We start from the raw sequence: 23,532 nt of genomic DNA on the forward strand, positions 1-23,532 counted from the left end.
ACAAATTCCTAGCAACATCGTTCTTCGTGTAGATTTTGGTAGTGTAATCTGTTGGGTTGGGTTTTTCCCACAACGCAGAGAAGGGACTGCTTTGGGTTATGGAGTTGAGGGTTGTGGGTGAATTTAACAATCGGAGGACTCTAGAATGTGATTTTTTTTTTTTAAATAAAAAAAGGAGATGCTGTTGGTATCTCCTTTTGTTGATGAAGTGGTTCTTGGCTGTGGACTCATGTATTTGTTTTCCTTTAAAAGAAACAAGTTCAGTCTTTTCTGAGTTTGATGTGAGTAGCAGCACAGGTGCAGTCTAATTGCTACCTGTGGTGTTTTGTTTTGTTCTTGGGTTAAAATTAGATAAAACAGTCACTATATCTATCCTCTTCATACTTTGTAGATTCATAAGCTGAAACATTTGCTTTCTGAGTTTGATTTTTCTCAAGTTCGTAATTCAACTTCTGAGTCTAGTCTTGACATGCTCTGGCTCGTGTTCTGTAAAGGTTATAATACTGGCGTTGCATTAAAAGGTTCGTAGAGATGTCAGTTAAGTAAGTGTAGGTTAGTGTTATTTACATGAGTGATTTAATTTTGCAAGACTTAGTTTTCTTGATCCTTGTTGAATAGTTGTTTTTTTTTTTTAAATAGTTGGTTCATCCATTTATTCCTTCACTCTTCATTCAAGCCCCGGCACTATGGGAGGTATAGCACATAGAAAGTGTCTGTTCTCATAGGAACTTTGTATCGTTAACTAGCAAGCACTCTTTTAGGAGGAATCTTTTAATTAATAATTGGAAACGATTTTCTGTCTGAAAAACATTTTCAGTTTTCTTCTAGTATTTACGTTGGTTGTATTGATATCTCATGTCTGGCATAGGGTATAGAAAGTCTGCCTTCAAAACATTTTATAAGGAGCCTACATGATTACAAAATAAGCTTATTTCTCTAATCTAATACATCTTTCTTGAGGGTAGAGTTTGTATAAACCTTTTTAGTAAAGTACTTTGAGAAAGTAGATATGTGTAATTAAAATTTTAGCTCGTGAACATCTACAGAAATAAATGAATTACAGAGGAGACAATTAAGGAATTGGTTTGAACATTCCAATCCCAAAACCCAAACTATGAAGTACCCCCAAAACTTCATTACAAAGAACTCGTAAGTAAGCATCAGAAGGAACAACTAGCTAGGTCTGAAGTCTCCATCTCTTAGAAAGTTTTATGCACTTAAAGAATTCTGAAGCTCTAGAGCTTTACATTGGGTTTTACATTTTCACCATCACATATAGTTTAGCTCACTTACCCCCCAAAAAAGTGAAAAAAGAATAACAGTTAAAATGGGAATAAAAGATATATAATGTCTTTCATTTCTTTATCACCTACAGGAGAGAGAAGGGGGGGAGGGGGCACTAAGCTAGTCACTTAGTATAATAGAAGACATGTTTTTCTTTCTGAGATAATATGACCTCACTAAGGGCCCATTCTAAGACAGTGATTCTTAAGCTTCCCAATGCTGCAGTCCTTTAGTACAGTTCCTCATGTTGTGATGACCCTGGACTGTAAGATTATTCCGTTTTTACGTCATAACTAATTTTGCTACTGTTAGAAGTCGTAATATAAAGATCTGATACGCAGTCTATCTGATATGCTACCCTCCAAAGGGTTGTGTGACCCATAGGTTGAGAAGCCTTCCGTCCTAAGACATTCATTTTCCTGCAGATTTTGTTGTTTTAGTTGTTTTTTTAAGAGCTGAGTATTCCATTACACACACACACACACACACACACACACACACACCCCAGATTTTCATTTGTGGATGGACAATTAGGTTAGTTCTGTTTCCTTTCTATAGTTAATAAAAAAGCAGTAAATAAGGGGTTTCAATTATCTACATGGTGTAATAGAGAGTTCTTCAGGTATATACCCAGGGGTAAAATAAGTCATGATAGTTCTATTTCTGAGGACTTTACAGCTGATTTCCATAATGCCTCGATTAATTTGCACACCCCAGCTATGAATAAAGGGTTCCTGTCTCCACATTCTCTCCAACTTTTGTTAACAAGTTTCTTGATGACAGGTATTCTGACTGGTGTTATCTCAAAGTTTCAATTTGAATTTCCCTATTGGCTTTTAAACTACTAAAATGTTGAAGACTTGTAAACTACCTTGGTCATTGGTGTTTCTCTTTTTGAAAACTCTGTTCAGTTCATTAGGCTACCTGTTAGTTGGCAGTCATATTTTCTTGATATTTAGTTTTGTAGTGCTTTGTAAATTCTGGATATTAACCCATTTTCTGAAGAACAGCTGGTAAAGACCTGTGAGTTCTCTGTGCTGTGCTGATAGTTCCTTTCCTTTGCTATACATAATGTAGTATTTGGAGTGTTTACAACTGACTTGACATCAGAAATGGAAAGTTACATATTATAGGTAAAATTACTAAAAATATTGAATAAAATCAATCTGAGACTTTAAAGTATAAATGAATTTTGTTTAATTGTGGGATCCCCATTGCCAAACATATTTCCTTTTTTACATGCAGATATTCTAAAATCCAACAGTCTCAATCTGGGAGCACTTTAATTTCGAATAAGAAATTCTCAGTCTGTACTAAATGCTTGTTTAGTCATCGGAAAGCATGCCTTATAATGTAAGTAATGCTGGAGTAACTTACTTCTTGGCTCAACACCTAGCAAATAGTCCCTACATAAAGTGAACTCAACACTCAATCAAGTTTTAATTATCTGGAATGGAATATCAGAAATATTTTTGTGGTTCTTTTTCATTTTGTGGCTTAGAAGATAGAATTAGTAAGAGTTCTCTTTGGAGAATGACTCACAGAAGTGAAGGAAGACTGGCCAAACCTAGTGAAATTAGAAAGATAAGTGAGAATCTAACTCTAATTGTAAAGGTATCTAGCAATCAGGAGGCGGGCAGGTGGGGCAAGCAGGGCAGAAAAATAGAGATGGAGAGACAGAATGATATATAGATCTGAATTTGAATGTAATGAATGCTTGTGCCATTGTAGAACGTCCTCTCTGGTATAAATTTTCTTTCTGGTTTTATTACATTTTGGCCTATCTTCCCTTTTACTCTCCAAACAGAACTGTTAGGAATTGTGTTTATTGTCAAAGGTTTTTACTGGCTTGGTTCACTAGGCTGGAATTTGGTAGGGCACATAAATAAAACTATTAATTAGAAAGAAATTAATGGTTGATACTAAACATTTTCGTGGTATGTTTTAATTAGATACTGGTGAATATTGATATTTAAAGAACAGAAAGCCTATACTTTAGTACTGACTAAATACAAAATTGCAAACCATTCTGCAACAGTTTCTTTGGATGGTTGTAGAAATATGCTCACTACACCTAGTTCATACTATCTGTGAGTTCTACTTCAAGCCACGACTTAAGCTTCTTCACTTGGTAATTCATGTTCTACCAAATTTGAACTTCAGAAGAAGGAATGTAACTATCTCAGGATTATTGGATAATTAGGGAAGTAGCTGCTAAAACATGACATTTTTAGAGATTGCTATGTCATTTTAAGTTAACTGAATGTGGAAGAAAAAAGCACTTCTCAGTAATTAGTAATCATGGCTTATGAAATTGATGAAGAAAACTTAATTTCTATTCCAAAAGAAAAAAATTCATGCTTACTGTTAAGACTTCTTAGTTTTTTGGCCATGTCAAATGGAACTGTGTAGAAGTGTTAAATTCTCTTATGCACAAATAAGAATAAGCCCACCTTTTGTGTTGATTTAAGAAACTTAATTATAAACTTACTACATGGTTTTCATGAAGACATTAGTTTCATGCTGATAATCATACAAGAGTAATTCCAGGCTCTTTTCCAGCTTAATTTTTTTTTTTTTTTTAATGACCTGATGTAGAATAGTACCTTCAGGACCAGAAAGGAGGCTCACTAAGCATTCTTTGCAAACACTTAATTATGTATGTATGTATGTGCATATGAGTGTAGATACCTACAGAGGCCAGGAGAGGGTATTGGATCTTCCAGAGCTTGGTGTGGTGGGTAAGAATGTTCCCCAGTCACCTCATAGACTCGAATGCTTAGTTACGAGGGAGAAGTACTACTTGAGGAGGATTAGGAAGTGTAGCTCTGTTGGAGTATGTATGGTCTTGTTGGAAGAATTATGTCAATATGAGGGTTTTCCCTGCTGCCTACAGATCTGGATATAGAACTATCATCTCCTTCTCCAACACCATGTCTGCTCGTGTGCTACCATTCTCCTTGCCATAATGACAAAAGACTAAACCTCTGAAACACTAAGCAAGTCCCAGTTAAATATGTTCTTTTATAAGAGATGCCATGGTTGATGTCTCTTCACAGCAGTAAGACCCTGGAGTTACCAGTGGCTGTCTGCCTGACGTGGGTGCTAGGAACTGAACTTGGGTGATTGTTAACTACTGAGCCATCCCTCTGATCTGTTTATGAACATTTTTAAAGGACCAAAAGCTTTATTTTTTTAATTGTCCTATTTATTTACATTCCAAATGTTGCTCCCCTTCCTGGTCCCCTCTCCCATAAGAACCCCACCCCCACCCTCCCCCATATGCACACTATCCTTTCCTGGAGCATCAAGCCTCTCTCCCACTGAGGCCAGAAAAGGCAGTCCTCTGCTACATATGTGCCAGGAGCCACAGACCAGCCCACATTTGCTCCTTGCTTGGTTGATGGCTTAGTTTCTGGGAGCTCCCAGGGGTCTAGGTTAGTTGATTCTGTTGGTCTTCCTGTAGGGTTGGCATCCCCTTCAGCTCCTTCAATCCTTCCCCTACCTTTTCCATTGGGGTCCCTGACCTAAGTCCAGTGGTTAGCTGTAAGTATCTGCATCTGTCTAAGTCTGCTGCTGGTCGAACCTTTCAGAGGACAGTCATGCTGCAAGCACAACAAGGCATCAGTAATAGTGTCAGGGTTTGGTGGCCACCCATGGGATGGATTGCAAGCTGGGCCAGTTACTGCATGGCCTTTCCTTCAATCTCTGCTCCATTTTTGTCCCTGCATTCCTTTTAGATAGGAACAATTTTGGGTCAAAAAGTTTGAAGGTAGGTTGGTGAATCCATACCTCTATGGGGGCCCTGTCTGTCTAATGGAGGTGGTCTTCAGGTTCATCTTCCCACTGTTGGTCATGGTTTGGCTAAGGTCATCCCCATTGAGTCCTGGGAGCCTCACATCCCAGGTCTTTGGGGCTTTGTACATGTTCCCCCTGTCTCCCATTCCTCACAGCTGCATATTTCCATTCATTCTCCTGGCCCTCTGTGCTTCTCTCCTGTTCTCCTCAACCCCTGCCAGTATCTAATCCTGTTACCTCTTTCCCTTCCTCATTCCCTCTCCCACCCAGATCCCTCCCTCCATCTGCCTCCTGGGATTATTTTACTTCCCTTTCTAAGTGGGATTGAAGCATCCCTACTTGGGCCTTCTTGTTAAACTCCATATGGTCTGTAGGTTGTATCATGGGTATTCTGTACTTTTTGGCTATCCACTTATCAGTAAGTATATACAATACTCCTATTGGGTCTGAGTTACCACACTCAGCATGATAATTTCTAGTTCCATGCCTTTGCCTACAAAATTCACAATGCCCTTGTTTTTAATAGCTGAATCATAACTCCATTGTGTAGATGTACCACACTTTCGTTATCCATTCTTTGGTTGAGGGACATCTAGGTTGTTCAAAAGCTCCTTTGAAATTATTAGTACTGTTTGTATCAGTGGTTCTCCACATGTAGGTTGAAACTCCTTGGAGAAGGGAATTAAACAAACGTGTGTTGTTTAATTTGCCTAAGATCAGAAAACACATATTATGATTCAAAACAGTAGAAAAGTTAGTTAGAAAGTAGCAATAAAAGTAATTTTATGGTCAGGGTCACAATATGAGAAACTGTATTAAAGGGTGGCAGCATTAAGAAGGCTAAGAACCACTGCTTTATATTTTAGGGACTGATCTGGTAAGGAATAATCTTATTCATCTTCAGACAGATTAATGCTCTGGAAATGCATCATTCAGTAAGTATTTTTTGAGTTTCTCTGCACAGGCCAATAAACTGCATAAAATAATGTGGACCAACAAGAAACATGCTACTTCTATACTTCTACCCTCCAGGGTTAAATGGGCATCCTGTGGCAAGAACTCTACTGAGTGAGTTTGGCCTCCATCTTATAAAGAGATAAGTGAGCTACACTAGGTAGTTTGACAGTGTCCTAATTTAACTTCTTTCTAAGAGATATTGTGCTCATACAGTACTAAAAGATGACCTTTGAAAGAACAGGGGTGAAATGCTTAGTTCAATGGGCATTTTACCACATGTTTTTATAGTATTTTTATACAACTGACTGTAACCCTTTTCTTAGACCTCTCGTTTCCCTTTGTTTTGGTGATACACTTTACTCCTTGCCCCTTGGACTCTATGCTCTCCTGATGTTAAATCTTTATAGATCTTTTCCTCCTATTTATTCCTTGCAAGTTTGTTTTTTATTTTGTGCTGTCTTTTCTTGCTCTACACATGTTAATTTGTAGATGATTTTTAAATCTATTTCTGTAGTTTTGTTGGTGAGTCGCATATGCCTTTTCCTAAAACCAGAACTCTCTCCTGAGTTCCATGCCTGGATAATCTTACTATTTCTACTTGTACTGGTTAGTTTTCTGTCAGCTTGACACGATTTAGATTCATATGGGAAGAGGAACCCTCATTTGAGAAGATTGTGGTGCATCTTCTTGATAATTGATAGGAGGATCCTGCCTCCTGTGGACAGTGGTCCTGAACTGTATAAAAGAGCATGCTGTGTAAGCCAGCAAACAGCTTTTCTGTGTGGTTCTGCTTCAATTCCTGCCTCTAGGTCCCTGCCTTTTGTTCCTATCCTAACTTCCCTCATAGTAAGTAAGCTATCAGATGAAGTAATAAAGCTACTCCTTTTTATCTTAGAAAACTTTTCCTATTTAGTTTTTTTGGTCATGTTTTTAAATCATAAAAACTAGGACAGCACTTCAAGAGAGTAAAACAAAGTTAATCATTGTGCTGTAGCCTTAAGAATTTACTTTATCTACCTGTTCTGTAGGTGGATAAGTCAGCCGCCTCTTTGATTATCCCCTCCACCAGAGGTGATAATACAGTTAACTAATAAACTAAATTGATTTGATTTACATAATCACTTGGATTTATCCATCTTTCCCTAACTCATTGCTGTTTTCATGTCAGGAATTATCAGCATATAATTCATTTCGATTTGTTAGATCCGTTCTTTTCGCTGGTCAAGTAAAAAGTTCTTTTTGGAGTCTTTTTGGATCTTTTATGATAGTTTCTAAATTTAACCAGGTTAATATGTCTTTTCTAGAAGTTGTACTGTCATTCATTGTCATAGAGTTTCTGACTGTCACTCTCTAGTGTTATATTTCAGTTCCCTCAATGGGGCATACTCTCCCCACACAGCTAGTTTATGTTTCCTCTAATTCACAATTCAGCTTTGGACGCTTTCTTTCTTTTTTTAATATTTTTTTCAAAGATTTATTTTATGTATATAAGTACATTGTAGCTGTCTTCAGACACACCAAAAGAGGGCATCAGATCCCATTACAGATGGTTGTGAGCTACCACGTGGTTGCTGGGAATTCAGGACCTCTGAAAGAACAGTTAGTGCTCTTAACCACTAAGCCATCTCTCCAGGTCCAGCTTTGAACTCTTAAACTGTCTCCACCTTGACTTCTTTTAGTGTTATGTTAAACACACCCACTCTGTTCTAGTGATTTTTTTATTACTACTTTATATATCAGCTTTATTATTTTACATTATTATTATTATTATTATTATTATTATTATTATTATTATTATTTTGGTTGCGTTAGCTTACTTAATTGGTATCTTTCCCCCTTTAGACTGCAATTCACCACTGTGGGCATTAGATTGATTTTGCTCACCATAGTCCATAACCACTTTGATATTCAAAGTGTAGTAAAAGTGCTAATGAAGAAATGTCAACTAAATAAATTACCACTGAGCATTTCTCCAGAAGACTGTTTCTTTTCATTCTTGTCCATTCAAGTTTATTTCTGCTTAAACAGAACAACAAGAGGGAAATCTGCTTAAATGTCCCTCAGGAGATGAATAGATAATGAAAATGTGGCTGGCACATGTGTATAATGGAATCTTAATCAGCTACAAAGTAAAATGAAATAAAATTTATAGGAAAACATGGAACTGGAAAATATTACATTAATATTATAAGTCAGACAAAACATTACATGTTATCTCATGTGCATATCTGTTTTATATATGTGTATTTATATGGGCAGTAATATATATGTTACATATGTAAAGAAAAGTAGAAAGGGACCCATGGGAAGGGAAAACATTTAAGGGAGAGCTTTCAGGAGGGCAAGAGAAAACACAAGGTAGAAAAGGTACCATAATGTTGAAGGGTGTAGACCATGGGGACTTTTGAAATTGGACTGAATGCAATTTTTGTATTATGATATGGTTACCAGGTTATGTGGGCTAGGGAATGGAATGTGGTTGGTGGTTGGAATAAGAATGGCCCCTATAGGCTCATAGAATGCTTGGTAACCAGGGAGTGGCACTATTGGGAGTTGTGGCCTTTTTGAAGTATGTGTATCATGGTTGGAGGAATTGTGTCACTGTGGGCATGCTTTGGACTTACAGATACCTAAGCCAGGCATAGTGGCTCTCTCTTCCTGCTTCCTCTGGATCTGGATGTAGAAGTCTAAGCTGCCTCTCCAGCATCATGTCTGCCTGTGTGCAGCCATGCTTCCTGCCACAATGATAATAGGTCCCTGAAGTTGTCAGCCAGCCCCAATGAAATGTGTGCCTTTATAAGCATTGTCATGGTCATGGTCTCTCTACAGCAATAGAAAATTGACTAAAACAAAGGATTTAAGTAAAGATAAAAGACAGAACAATGGAGAAGAGGAGTGGACACAGGGAGGGATGACCAAAACCAAGTATTTATGAAAATATATAAAAAGAAGGAAGTAGAAAAAAACAGGCCTGAACACTAAACTGTTGTAGTTTCACTATTTTAAGCAGCCATAGTTATTTTGCATTTATAGCAATTCATTGCAAGAAAGCTTTTCTGGGTGAACATAGAGTATGGCATTTGGATATGACTATAAATACAGATGTTTGGAAGAGAGTTTAGCTTAACAGTTATTCTAAGTTCCCCGCGAGGGCCTAAGACCCTAGTCATGGAGTTTTGATTGGGTTTACAGTAACTGTAGGTCCAGCCTCAAATCTAGTCAGGATAACTAATTACTGCAGGAACATACATTTTAGCATGTGGTTAACTGAGAGAGAGGGAAGAACTCAGAAAGGAAAGTGTAAATTCAAATGTGGATGTAGGCTTCTTACAAAAGTATCCACTCACATGTCTTAGCAAATACACACACACACACACACACACACACACACACATACAACTTTGGTGACTTGTGGATTTAAACTGTTCGAAGGGTTTCTATCAAACTTTTTTGTTCATAGAGTTCATGGGGTAGTTGTTATGGTCATTGGGTAGGTTTTAAGGGTGGCACGAGTGGGTTAAGACATGTCTTTTACTGTAAATGTAAATACTACTGTATAGGCTTACTTGAAAGATTTCTAGAAAATTCAGGCTTACAGCTGTGAAAGGAGGAAGACTATGCTTAGTCATATACCAGGACTTATGTATGACTCACTGCTATTTTAACATTATTATTTGTAAATTTTTTATAAGAAAGAGCATTGTCATTGTGTAGGCAACCTGTACCATCAGGTGGATACTGATGCCAAGCACATCAAAACCTTAATATTTTTAATAGATTTACTTTAATTATGTGTAGCTGCATGTGACTGTGTGGGTATGTGCATGAGAGTAATGTTGATCCAGAGCTGTCGAATCCTCTGGAGCTGGAGTTAGAATTGGTTGTGAGCTACCTGTCAAGTGTATTGGAGGCCAGTGAGTGCTCTTAACCACTAAGCCATCTCACCAGCTCCAAAACTTTATAAGGTCTCATCTGAAGCCGTTCAACCTCCTCTTTCCAGGGATTAGTGGATGGACTGGTGGAAAGTCCGGCTATCCAATCACTTGTTCATTTTGGGACTAGGGACTATCTACTAAGTCATCCCATTAGCATGAACTCAGAAATGGTCAGAGAAGCATGTTCTGAGTACCAGGAGACATTTCTGTGATTCCACAGGGTTGTGGCTTATCAGTACCTAGGGACCAGAGACAGACAGAATATTTTTAGCTACAGCACAAAGGACATTGCAGTAATCTAGGGAACAGGTGATAATTGTGAAAAGTGGTTAGATTCAGGGAAAATAATCTGGGGAATGGAGTGGAACTCAGCAGTTGTAGCAAGAGAAAAAGGTAGAGTAGATTTGAGGTTATTAATGAGGTAGACCACAGGAGGTGATTATTAATGACAAAATTTAACATTTTAAGTTAGACATCGCTTGATATGGAAAGGCAGTGAGTTATGAAAATGGAGTACAAGGTATGTACAGGATGGAGCTATGCATTTGAAATTAACATTTGAAAAATACTCAACACTTGAGGACTGGATGGGAGTAGCTGGGAAGTGAGTGCAGATTGAAGTCAGAGCCGTGAGCGTGTTTAAAGGAGATTGAGAGCAGGGAACAACAGGGGAAAACCTGAAAGATATTAGTACCCATGATGCCAGGTGAAGCTTGGTCAAGAACTTGGGGATGTGGGCAGACTGAGAACTAACCTCTCCTTGGCAATACTGAGATTGTTTGCTACCTCGATAGCTCTTTTTGTAGAATAATAGCAGTAGAAGCAGTCTAGAAGTCTAATTAATATTCCTGTAGTTGGGTTTGCAGAAAAGCAACTAAAGAGTTTGGTGGGGTCAGCAAAGGTCTTAAACTGTGGGGATCAGACCTTGCAAATGATCTACTATTACCTAAAATATTACCATTACAGTAGTTCCTTATCATAGCTTGTTATTTTCAGGATTTAATACAGTTTTCTTGAATGAATTAATGAATGGATAAAACAGTCACCATGTACATCTTTATCATGTTACGTAGGATTGAATTTAGAACTTTGCTCATGTTTGGCTAACACTGTACTGGTGATCTATATTCTAAGCCTCAGATGCATTTTTAATTAAATTTCTATCATGCTATATAGTTTGGTTATATTTTCTTTCTTAATTCCTCCCAGATCCTCCACAACTCTCTGCTCACCCAACTTCATATTCTTGCTCTCAAAAAACAACAATCAAAAGTAAAAACAAACAAAATAAAACAGGTAAGACAAAAACTATTTTAAAGAGTAGTGCTTCATTAAAAATTAAAAATTAGGTCAGCAAATATTTGGTAACACTTGCTTTTTCAGATTTCCATGAGGATTAGTTGCTGTTTTCCTTGACAAGATTACTATTTTCTGGGTACTCCTTTATTATGTTACTTGGCATGAGTTCAGTTTTTATTTTGCTTTCCTACCCTGACCCATGTCTTCGTGCACACTCTCTCTGTGTGTCTCTGTCTCTGTCTCTGTCTCTGTCTCTCTCTCTCTCTCTCTCTCTCTCTCTCTCTCTCTGACACAGGGTTTCTCTGTGTAGTTCTAGCTGTTCTGGAACTTGCTCTGTAGATCAGGCTGGCTTTGAACTCAGATCTTCCTGCCTCTGCCTCCCAAGTGCTGGGATTAAAGTTGTGTGCCACCAACCACCAACCACTTCCCAACCCTGTTTTTGGTACTTTTGAAAAGTGGAGGTCTCTTGTGGATTATTATTACTTTATATTAAGAAGACATAGTCTCTTATATACCTGAGACTTTTCAGATAGTATGTTCAAAACCTACAAGGTACCAGACACTTGAGTTTGATATTTTCAAAACCAGTATTTATCACTTTTGTTTACGTGAAACTTTGGAGTATCTTAAGAAATGGGATTTTTTTGTAAATAATGTAACATATTCTCCTAGTATATTTAACAAATACTGTTTTATCTCGTTTGTATTATATTTTTTCTTATTAAAATACAGCAGTTTTTCTTGTTACCTTTTCCTGTTTTGTGGTTTGCTACCTTGAAACTAGCATTTCTGTGACAGTATATAGACCCGAGTATAAACCGGAACGATGGGAAGAAAGCCTTGGAGCTGATTAACTTGAGAAGGCTTGGCTAGAATGACAGACGCCTTCTGTTTATGGAAGTACAATTTTTTTCTTTTTTAAAGACAGGGTCTGTATCATCCTGGCTGCCCTGGAGCTCACAAGAGATCCACTTGCCTGAGTTTCCCAAGTGCTGGGATTAAACAGTTGTACCACCATGCCCAGTTCATATTTTGCAATTCAGTAATTATTTAATCTGCTTTATGGAAAATGTAAATCATGAAAACTATTGTCTGATATGTATAGATGTCATCTTTATTTAAAAAATCATCAAATATGATATTATTAATATATGAACTGTAAAAACTGTTAACCAATATTCTTTAGAGCAATAACTGACATTACTGAATAAAATATCCATTTTATTTTTAAATAGCAATATGTACATTTAAAATATGTAGTGACTTTTGAAGTACAGCTTTTTTCCCCCAGTACTTTCACAGCGATATTGATGATTGAATGACAAAATTTGGTTTTGCTTGCAATTGGCTTAATTTTAATTTATTGCTAAGAAAAATGGCTCAAGAGTTAAACTTTTAGGCAAGAATAAAAAGTAGGGCTTGGTCCTTTCAAGCATCTTTCAGTTTTGAAAATGAATTGGATTGAATGTAGTAGGAACTAACATTTCAGCTCAGAACAAGGCACAAAACTAACAGGGCTTGATTCTTACTGACTTAGCCTAGAAGCACCTTGTTGTAATTAGCTTATTGTAAATTATAAATGCTGAGACAATCAACTTAGGCTCGGATGCTAAATAATGGTTATGCACTTCCTTCTTTTAGGTGTATTAAGTAAAGCATGTACTTAATGTGTTATAGTAGTAATACATTTATTTAATTGTGTGTCTTTGTGCCTCTTAATTTGTATGTACCATGTGTGCATGCAGGTCCCTGAGGAGGGTAGAAGAGGGCATTTGATCCCTAGGAACTGAAGTTACAGGCATTCGTGAGCTATTTGTTTTGAGTGTTAGAAGCTGAACCTTGAGTCTTGTGCAAAAATAGTGCTCTTAACCCGAGTCCTTTTGCTAGCCCCTCATTTATCTATATCTGAGACACAGACACAGGTTTCCTCAGCTGCCACCAAGTATGTGCAAGTTTCACTTACATGTTAATATTAGGATGATTTAAGAATATCCACCATTATCCATTTAACAATAGAGACTAATGATTAAGGACGGCACAACCTTTTATGAATAATTTTTGTATTTGGAGAAAATGCTTTCTAATAGTAGAGCTCATATGGGAATGGAGAAATGTTTCAAACTTTCTTTAATTCCAAACATCTAAAACCATTTCTAGCACATCCCTAGAGTTTCTGTGTGTGTGTGTGTGTGTGTGTGTGTGTGTGTGTGTGTGTATGTATGTATGTATGTATGTATGTATGCAAAGGTATCTTTAATTCACTTGGTGTAATTGTCATCTCTGTGGCTTGCTGCCTGAGTCTGCAAACCTAGACCTAATCCTGGAAGATTCTGGTCTCTGTAAAATCTATTCTAGGCCTAGAATGTTTTCAGCTTCTGATACTTACAGCTGAATAAGCTCACTCTTTCTAGTTCTTTCTGAGCTCTGGTTGGCTGGCTGGTTCACCTCAGCTATTCTGGCTCAAACTCCTCTGCAGTCCTAACTGATTCAGTCTAGCTTCTCTGAGTTCCTTACGGAATTGTGCTGCTTGGTTTCATGTTAACTTTGGCCATATCTTCTGACCTTTGCTACTTCTCCTTCTCTGGCTGATTCTGTCTTTACCTGTGTCTAGCTTGTTCTTCAACCTGTCTCTGTAAAATTCTGCTGGTAAAACTGCCTCCTCTTTTTCTCCACACTGTACCTCTTATAGCTTCCCTTTTCTCTTCTTATGAGAATTGGGCATATCCTTTTCTGTCAAATCGTTCTCTGATTTATTGTTTTGTCTGCCCTTCAACTACACATCACTTTCAGACATGGCTGCTTCCTTCTACAAACTAACCTTACCTTTATTGTTTAGGATTAAAGGTTTTTACTACAAGCCTGTATGAATTCCAGCCAGAGTGATTAAAGATGCTATGTATGCTAAAGGCTGGGCCACACCACAACTAGAAACAGGGTTTTTCAGTAAAAAATACAATCTCTATTTTATGTTTGTAAACACATAAGCATACACTTTATATTGTGTGAGATGTGTTCAGGTGGCATTTTGTGATCTGTACCTGTGCTTTCTGAATTCTCCACTTTCAAATGTGTATCCTTACGTGATTGGGAACTGTTTAAGAACAGTAGGATCTCTTGTCAGTTTGGGTGATAAAAATTATGAATAATTAGAGTAACCCTTGAAATGTTGGTATAGCTTATGTCAGTGTATCTTGCACAGATGTGGTTTTGCTCTAGAGTTGATACTTCAGGTTTCAGTTGTTTCTTCAGATGAACTCCAGGTGAAAAAGTTGGTTTGTGTTTAATGGCTTTGTTGTTTATTTTTCTGAAGGCATAGATATTAAACATCAAAGCCATAAATGAAAGTGATGATTAAAGGAAGACTTATGGAATCATCAGATTCCTGTTTGCAGTTTCCGGTCAGTATAGCTTGAAACAGGCCTTATTATATTAAAAAATAAGTGTATGAGTAAGTGCCTGCATGTATACATGTATGTACACCAGTTGTGTGTCTGGTGCCCACAGAAGCCATTGGAAGGCATCAGGTACCTGGAAACACTAGCTGCCAGGCCATTTCTGAAAACCAAACTGGGTCCTCTACCAGAGCAACAAGTGTTCTCAACCACTCAGACATCTTTACCTTTCTTATAAAGTTTGGTATATTGTCTTGTTTGCTAGGGTGTTCCTAGATTTGTAAATTAGTATAAAATCAGTGAACATTTTCAGTACTTTCAAAGAAAGGACAGGTAGTTCCAGGTTTTTACTGTAGATTATTACTGTAGATTATTACTGTAGATTGGTCAGAATCATGGAAGTGTGGTCCCAAGTACACCACTTGTCCATGAGACCACATTGAGACAGCATATTACACACATTATGTATTTACTGCTTTGATACTTAGATTTTCAAAGTATTTGCTTATGAGTTAAAGAGCAGGTTCTCCCCAGTGAACTAGTCTATGGGGGGAGGGCGGCAATGGGGGGAGGGTTGGGAGGGGAACACCCATAAGGAAGGGGAGGGGGAAGGGGGATGTTTGCCCAGAAACCGGGAAAGGGAATAACACTCGAAATGTATATAAGAAATACTCAAGTTAATAAAAAAAAAAAAAAAAAAAAAAGAGCAGGTTCTGAGTCAGAACATGTTCAGATTAATGTCAGAGCCTTCTTTGAAGAGTTCTGGTTTTGTTATCCAGAAAAGAATGCATCTAGCATCTGCAATTCTCTTGGTTTTGATTTGAGCTTTGGCTCCTGAAGGCATTCTTTGTATGCCCTGCTTTTCTACTGATATTACATATAGTCAGTCCTTGGTAGAACTGAGGGAAAAATGGTGTTCAAGATTCTTTCAGTACAACTTAATCTTCTTAGGGAATCCAACTGAGAAAGGATAGTAGGAGACAAATTGAATCTAAATGGAAGTCCTTGATTTATTATTAGATGGATATTTGGTGGTGGGAGGTCAGTTTAGACATGAGCACACATTGAATATTGATTTAAGAGTACAGGGCACTGTGTCTTAAGACTCTGTATGGGGGTTGCTTCATCATTTGCGAATATGATGTAAATACATCTCAGGGCCCTGCCATCTGACCATTCAGATAACTGGGAATAAGGAAATTGTGGGACTTAGTAGTTCATGTTCATAGAACCCTCAGGACTGGGTTTGAGTTCCAGCACCTATACAATGGCTTAGAACCACTGGAACTCCAGTCCCACAGGATCCATACCCTCTTCTGGCCTTAATAGGTTTGTAGTTCACAGGCATGGAAAACATCTGTGGATATAGAAATAATAATGAAAATAAGTTTAAAAAACAAATCCTTTAGGTGACAAGTGCACAATAAAGTTCGAAAATATCTGTTGTTTACTAACTCTTGGTTTATTTATTTTTCCCTTTCAGATGCTTCAAAAAGTTTACTCAGTCTTTGAAACATACAAATATTACTCAGAATTTTCTTTAGACAGGAGATTGCAATGCAGAACCTCAGCACAAAAGACTGAGATTAACATATGAAAGAAAATATTTGACAGAAATGCTGTAATACTCAGCGTAGGCTGGTATATAACTGATAGAACATGTAGATGTCTGAGAAATCTGACATCTTAAAAGATCTTTTTATATCTTATTTTGTTTGTGTGTGTACACGGGTGTTTGTCATATATATGGAGGTGAGAGGATAGCTAGGGATACTTGGTTCTTTCCACCATGTGTGTGGGTTCCAGGGATCCAGCTCAGGTCATCTACGAAAGGCACCCCTCCCTACTACCTGTATTGTATCCCTGCCTTTGAGTTACTAATCTTTCCCTTAGGTTTGATCTACTTCTCCTCTGCAAATTTATTCATTTTTTTATTGGTTATTTATTTCAAACATGATAATGTTTCCCATCCACAAGACCCCTATCCCTTGTTCCCTTCCCCCTGCCTCTATGAGGGTGCTCCCCCACCCACCCACCCATTCCTGCCTCAGTAGCCTAGTGTTCCCCTATCCTGGGTCATCAAGCCTCCGTAGGACCAAGGAGCTCTCCTCCCAGTGATACCAGATAAGGCCTTTCTCTGCTACAAACCCAGCCAGAGCCATGGGTACCCCACTGTGTATCTTTGGTTGGTGGTTTGCTTCTAGTGCTATCCCGGTGTCTCTGTCCAAGCTTTTGTTCTAGAGCTCAGGAACATGGAGGTTCTGTAGGTGCTCAAGGACCTGATTTTCCACCCATGTTAATCTTACAAGTGTTTGGCCTGTCTATATTCCCACTGGGTAGCTGAACCTTGAAGTACTCTAGTTAGGAAGTTTATTTACGAAATAAGTCATTTTACTTTACCTATTGAAATTCTTTTTTGTGAGGGACAGTTCATTCCTTTAGCTATTTTCACAGTTTTTCATTCATCTTTATGCAATCTTGTATGTTTTTAATATTTTGCATTTTGTCTCTGACTTATAATTTAATTATATTTTGTTAAGAGAAATGACTTCTATCAGAGTTCAGCAACTAGTGGTTACATTGAGCTCCAGAGTAGATTTAAAGCGTTGTTAAAATATTTATAAAGACTGGATGTGACTCGTATAGTACTTGTTACTGTTTTTGTACAAAATGTTCATTACTTCCTGATTTATGTAATGCTAGTTGAAATCAGTTGAGACTTACTTTATGCTGTATTGCACATACCACCTGAAAACTGCTCTATGACAAGGGAGGTGGATGACCCAGCAGGTAAAGGCTGCCAAGCCTAATGATCTGCGGTTAATCCCCAGATCCGTAAGGGAGAAGAAAACTGCCTCCCACAAGTTGTCCTCTGATCTTGTGCCATGTGCCGGCAGATTTATGTCTGTCCACATCGACATGCACACACATACAGTGTACACATAAGCATGCATGCATACACAATGTAGTTTTAAAAATTAAAACTTGGAAACGTACGTTGAATGTTGACAAGGTAGGGCTGACTCGTGACTCTCAGTAGTTGATGTCTTCGACCTGCAATTCGATGCTAGACTTACCACTTCTTTCTGGAGGTTTGTTTTAGTTAATTTTTAAGTTTTTTTTTAAACATATGGACTAAGGACTTTTGTATATTAGCAGTCTTTTATTACTGTTTAGAATCTTTTGTTTGTTTTAAGTCCCTTCTGTCATTTGCTTTAAAGTCTGTTTTGTCTGATGTGATATATTTTATATAGTTTCTAGCACTTTTGGTTATTATTTGTTGGGAGATTGTTTTTTTATTCTTAAGAAACAAACATTGGTAGAAAGTGTTCTTGGAGCCCTTTGTGTGTGTGTGTGTGTGTGTGTGTGTGTGTGTGTGTGTGTGTGTGTGTGTAGGTCAGTTCATTGAGTTTGATTACCTGTGTCATTTCTAAACAGATAAATACCATTGTGTTTTTCAGTTCGAGTTTCTTACTTCTATGGATCACTGACTGAGTAATAAATGGCTTTACCTCGCCTCACAGGAGCCTTGCGCTCCTTTTCAAATGTCACCAAGCAAGATAATTATAATGAAGAAGTAGCTGACTTAAAGGTAAATGTTTTTAGGTGAAACTATTAAAAACAAGGAGTATGGGTAAATACTTGACATTTCTTCTTTTAGGTCGTATGCTTTTAAGATGGAAGTTTTACCTAGTTTGTGTCTTGAGAAGGAGATTGAGTGTACTGATACTTTCTCAAGACTACTTCTGTTAAATACCTTTGACTATTATCAAAGGGAAAAATCCAATGTAGGCTGTCATGCTTTCTGTTCATTAGGCCTCTGCCACAGCTAATTTTGTGCTTTAGTTTACATTTATTTTGAGTCAGCTGGGCACATTTTTAGATCTCCTGTTAAATTCTTCACACATGAATAGAAACACTGTCTATACCTTAACATAGGACATCTGAATATTCATTTCTAGCTCCATACTTGGTCTCCTAGTTGACTTGTTCATATAACTGATGAGTACATTCATGGCTTAAAGAAGTTCATTGTAAGGCCTTTTTATAATTGCATCTTAAGACATAAATAAATAGTAGTAGTAAAAACTTCGGGAATTCCAGATTCTTGTTACTGTAGTGTTACTGACTGATGATGACTGTGAGTGATGTGGACTAATGTCCTTACATGACTCAGTTTTATAATACATAGTGTCACATTTACATTCACTTTAAGTATAGTTAGTTTCCTCCTGCACAATAAGCTTATTTGCACTTTGAGATTTATGGAAAAAATGCCAGTCACTTCTTCAATTCAGTGACATTGATTTCTGAGCAACAAACTAAGGTATGTGCTTTCACACGGATATCTTTAATAAGTAAACTGACTTATGTAAGTTTTATAAAATAAAGCATATAGAATTATAAATGTAATGTTATAAACAGTAAAAGTATATTATGCCAAGGCTTACTGAAAATTATTTATAAGTGAGATCCTTAAGAAAAGTCCTTAACCTGTGACATATTAATTTGTATAGAATAATACTTAAAAGTTCAGGATCAAGGCAGAGTTGCTTTTCTCTCGAAACCTCTTACCATTCCTCTGTATAAGCCTATCCCTGGTGTCCTTGAGGTTCCATGTTTGTTTGCTTGTTTTTAGGTCTTTTTTTATTTTTTTGGTAATGAAACCAATCAGGTGAAATCATTAATGGTTTTCTGAGGTAGTAGAGGTAGAGGTTAGGATTTCAATGTGATAATTGAGGAGAGGCAATTTAGCTCATAATACATAGATTTTGGCTAATATTCAAATGAAAGAAACTTAGTTATTTTAATCTTTTAATCTTTAAGTACCTGTATTTCTTTCTGGATATGATTACTATATATGCTGTTTCAACAGGTAAATGAGCAAAACACACACACACACACACACACACACACACATACACACACACAAAACATGTCATTACATAGTATATAAATGATACATTGGCTTCTAGTAGAAAAAGTTAAATGTTTGGCAGCATGCTCAAGGTTTATAGGTTTAGGATGTATTTATTATATGTGGGAAGTTAGGCAGTGTATGCAGAAACTGACCTCTGTTTTCTTTTTAAAAATGTAAAGCAGTTCCTTTTAGTTGTTGGCCCGTTAGTTGAGTGTTTGGTAGAGTGAAAGCATGATTTACTGGTGGACTGAAACCGTCTTTATACAGTGTTAAAGTTAATCTCTTCTCCTAAAGATGGACTCAGAAAGCAAAGACCATCGACCAGTCTTTTGCAAGCTTCCCTCTAATGATGGAGAATTGTGTCAGACCTATATTTCTCACAGTAATTAATATAAGATTAAAATTTATATTCTTAATATTAATATCTTATACTCTGTTTTCTGTTTTTATCTTCTTAGGGCATGGCAAATTCTGAACCAATGATAGTATGGAATATTTTACAATTTAAAAGCCTAAAGATTACTTACCTACTTACTCCCTACCCCAATGTCATTTCATTTATTATTGTACGCTTTTAATTTCATTTTGCTTCCTGAAGAAGGAAAATGGCATGCATGCATAATGAGCCTTATTTTTATGAGATTTTTTAGTCACAGGAAATGGCCACCATATTCAAAAGCAGGGACAAAAGTAAAATGAATCATTGTATCTATGAAAGTCATTTCATGGCCAATCTGTTTGGTCTGTTTCTCATGTACCCACCATCACCTCTTTTCTTAGTCCAGATGGCCTGACCTCATTTTAAATTAGGAAATTGAAGCAGAGACATAATGGACACTGAGCATCATCAGTAGAAGCAAGAATAGAGTTTCAGTTCCATGTCTGACTCACCACTCCATTTTGTTAGATTGCTTCATGTCTCAAAAAGCCACGGGTCTGACATGAAATTTTTGTTTTATTCTGTAATCAATTCTTGATGAAAATGTTTATAGCTTCAAGAAAAGAGTGTATATAGAAAAGAGTCTGTGTCTACCTTTAGTTCCGGGGTCATATTCTGAAAACAATATTGTTTAAACATGTCGAGCTGATTAATCAGGGCTCTCAGAGTCTTTAAATGCCGTTCGTCGGAATGTATTTTTATGAAAAAGGATAGGAATGTGTGGGTTGTTTACATGTTAGCTTTGGAATGTTAAACATTCTACTTTGCTGTATGGATGTTTTATAATTAAAACATTGTTTTTTATAAAACATTTTTTTCTCTTTCTATGAAGTTGCACTTAAATTAAGTTCCTTCTGAGAATAATTAGTGTCTGAGTAGACAACTTTGAATTCTGGCTAGTGCAAAATTGATTTGTAATAAAATATTTTTATGATGGATTGGAGGAAAACTTAACCAGACTTTTTTATATTATACTTTCTTTTTCAGCTGAAGCGATCCAAACTTCATGAACAAGCTTTAGATTTCGGCCTTTCATGGAAGAAGATAGTGAAGTTTTTGAATGAAAAACTAGAAAAGAATAAAATGCAAACTATAAATGAAGACTTAAAAGATATACTACAAGCTGCAAAACAAATCGGTATACCCTTTAAAAATAAAACCCAAAATGTTCTATAACAGGATCCTTATAAGCTATATATTAATAGTATGTAATAAAAGGCTAGTCTCCCGGTAAATATTTACAGTTGTCTAAGATGCTCTTATCTCTTAATGAATTTAGGACAGTGTGACAGGGGTAGAAGGAAATAACCAACTGTATACAATTAATAACATCAAGGAACAGTGTTAGTTGAGTTTCTCAACAGGAGGCCACCTAGTGCACACGTGAATGGTGGGCTGTAACTCAGCACAACAATATTGAGTCTGTGTCAGGCTAGGGGGAGAGAGGACCATGTGAGGACTGTTATGATAGCATTTGACAAAGCCACACTGGATTTTAAGAATGTTGAAAAAGTAATAGTAAACATAGAAAATGACTTGATCTAATCCCCTTGCCTTTATTTTCTTCATTTATAAAATGTTGATTCTATTTTAGTAGCTCCTTTATAATAAATAATACTTCGGAATACTCAGTGAAAACACAGATGAAAGTTTGGGTTTACCAAGTACCACTAGGACATTTTTTATTAAATTAAAAAAAATATATTTAGACTATTTGTCCAGTTACCGCTGTTCACAAGTCAAACAAACAAACAAAAAGTTCAGGTGGCAAATAGGATTTGTGCAGTAGAGATAGAAACTAGATTGTAGAAGTCAGGAATGTCATGCAAATGGGCCAAAAGGATCTGCAGATTCTTCCTCAGGGCAGAACAAAGCATTGACTTTACAAGGACAGCGTGAGTGATGACTTAGTGAGAGCCTTGTGTTTCAGCATTCAGATTCCATTGCTATAAAAGAACTCTTGGTTTTTGCCTTTCTAAATTTGTAACCATGAATTTATGTGTGTTTTGATATTTGTGTGCATCTTGACTTTAGTAAAATTAAGAAAAGTGTTAATCAGATATAGAGATTAGTTGAGGAGCATACCCAGATTTCCACACAAATACCACCTTGTGACATGCTGACACACAAATAAACATGTACACATACATATATACTCATTCTTCCTTTTAAAAAAAAATACTGGTCAGAGGGCAGGTTGGGCAGCAGTGAATTATGAAGTGATTTTTAGATGGATCCATTATGATTGTACGTTATTAAGAAAGTAAGATTTTACTATTAAAATCAAGGAATTAAATCCTGGGGTGGGAACAGTTTATAAAGAGGTGACTTAGAAAAGGAAATATACAATGTGAAAAGGGACTGGAAAAATACATATTTAGAAATAAAGCCTTGTTTTTATGGGAATGATATGTTGGGTTGGTTTCTGGGGAATTTATAAAAATTAGCTATTTTGAAATTGTGGATTTTAAAACAGTTGAAAGAGTTTGATACAAATTATAAAATAGCCAACAAAGTAGTTTAGGACAAACATCTATTGAGAATAATTAGAAAATTATAAATAAAAAGAGTACATTACTATAGCAGGAAATATCCTGCAGACAGACCAGCCTGCTCTCCGCCGGCAGACTGATTGTCTCATGCAGGCAGACTCTGCTCACATTCCCAGCCATCCGGCCCCTGTGGTTTGCTGTCACAAAGCCCCATAACCAGGTAAAATCAAAACTCTAGAGGCTTGTCATTTATCAGTTAGATTTATACTAGTAAATTCTCACCCCACAAAATGTCCACACAATGAACTTCGAGCCAATTGATATCAATATAAACTGCCCACCTCGTAAGACAAATCCATCCCTTATAAGATACTCATAGCAACCTGTAGCTGTTCAAAGCTACACAGAATCTGGATCATCTTTTTCTTCCTCCATCCTCCTTCCTTCTCCTCACTCCTCTCTCTCCCATCTCTAAAACTCTCAGCCCGCCTTCCTTTTCCACTGTCCAATCACAGGCTCCAGCCTTGTCTTTCACATTATTGAAGATCTGGAAGCACAAACAAACTCAGAAAGAACGATACTGGGTTTTGGATCATTTATTTCTCTAGCAGTGACTGTCCATTTCCAAAGAGGGGCCTGGGTGGAAAAGAGGAGGACAAACAGAGGTCTGACAGATTCAGAGAACTAGATAACAAAGATGAATTAAATGGACAAAGAAGAAATACAGAATCTGGATATTTGGCTAGTAAAAAATTCAGCTTGTAATTAGAAATATTAAGAAAGAAATCTATTCACCTTGATGGTTTATACCTGGGAATTGTCATGCAGTTTCACTTAAGATCTTACGAGGGTATTGATGCAGAAGACAGGAGGGTAAGAGCATGTAATCAGATGCAATCTATAATGCTTGCTTGACTCTTGAATCAGAAAAAACGATTACCAAGATATGTTTGGGTTATTTGGAAAACTTTGATTGTGGGCCAGCCATGATTAGGTAATGGTCTTATATTTGATA

The 23,532-nt window shown here is 36.9% G+C and overlaps 1 protein-coding gene across 10 annotated transcripts in view; it reads left to right on the top strand.

Annotated features, from left to right (window-relative positions):
• Ascc3 (activating signal cointegrator 1 complex subunit 3) overlaps nt 1-23,532 on the top strand; it is a 280,053-nt gene that overhangs the window by 460 nt on the left and 256,061 nt on the right. For 5 of the 10 annotated variants that reach the window (XR_015644791.1, XM_087597563.1, XM_087597568.1 and 2 more), the window contains 2 exon segments: nt 18,127-18,257; nt 21,013-21,163. Coding sequence is in view for 9 of the 10 variants with exons in the window: in XM_087597563.1 (XP_087453689.1) it covers nt 18,168-18,257; nt 21,013-21,163 (241 nt within the window). In the remaining variant the exon portion in view is untranslated. 10 annotated transcript variants of the gene reach the window in all.

Source organism: Rattus norvegicus, chromosome 20 (assembly GCF_021556685.1).
Source record: "Rattus norvegicus strain SHRSP/BbbUtx chromosome 20, alternate assembly SHRSP_T2T, whole genome shotgun sequence".
Classification (NCBI taxonomy): Eukaryota; Metazoa; Chordata; class Mammalia; order Rodentia; family Muridae; genus Rattus; species Rattus norvegicus.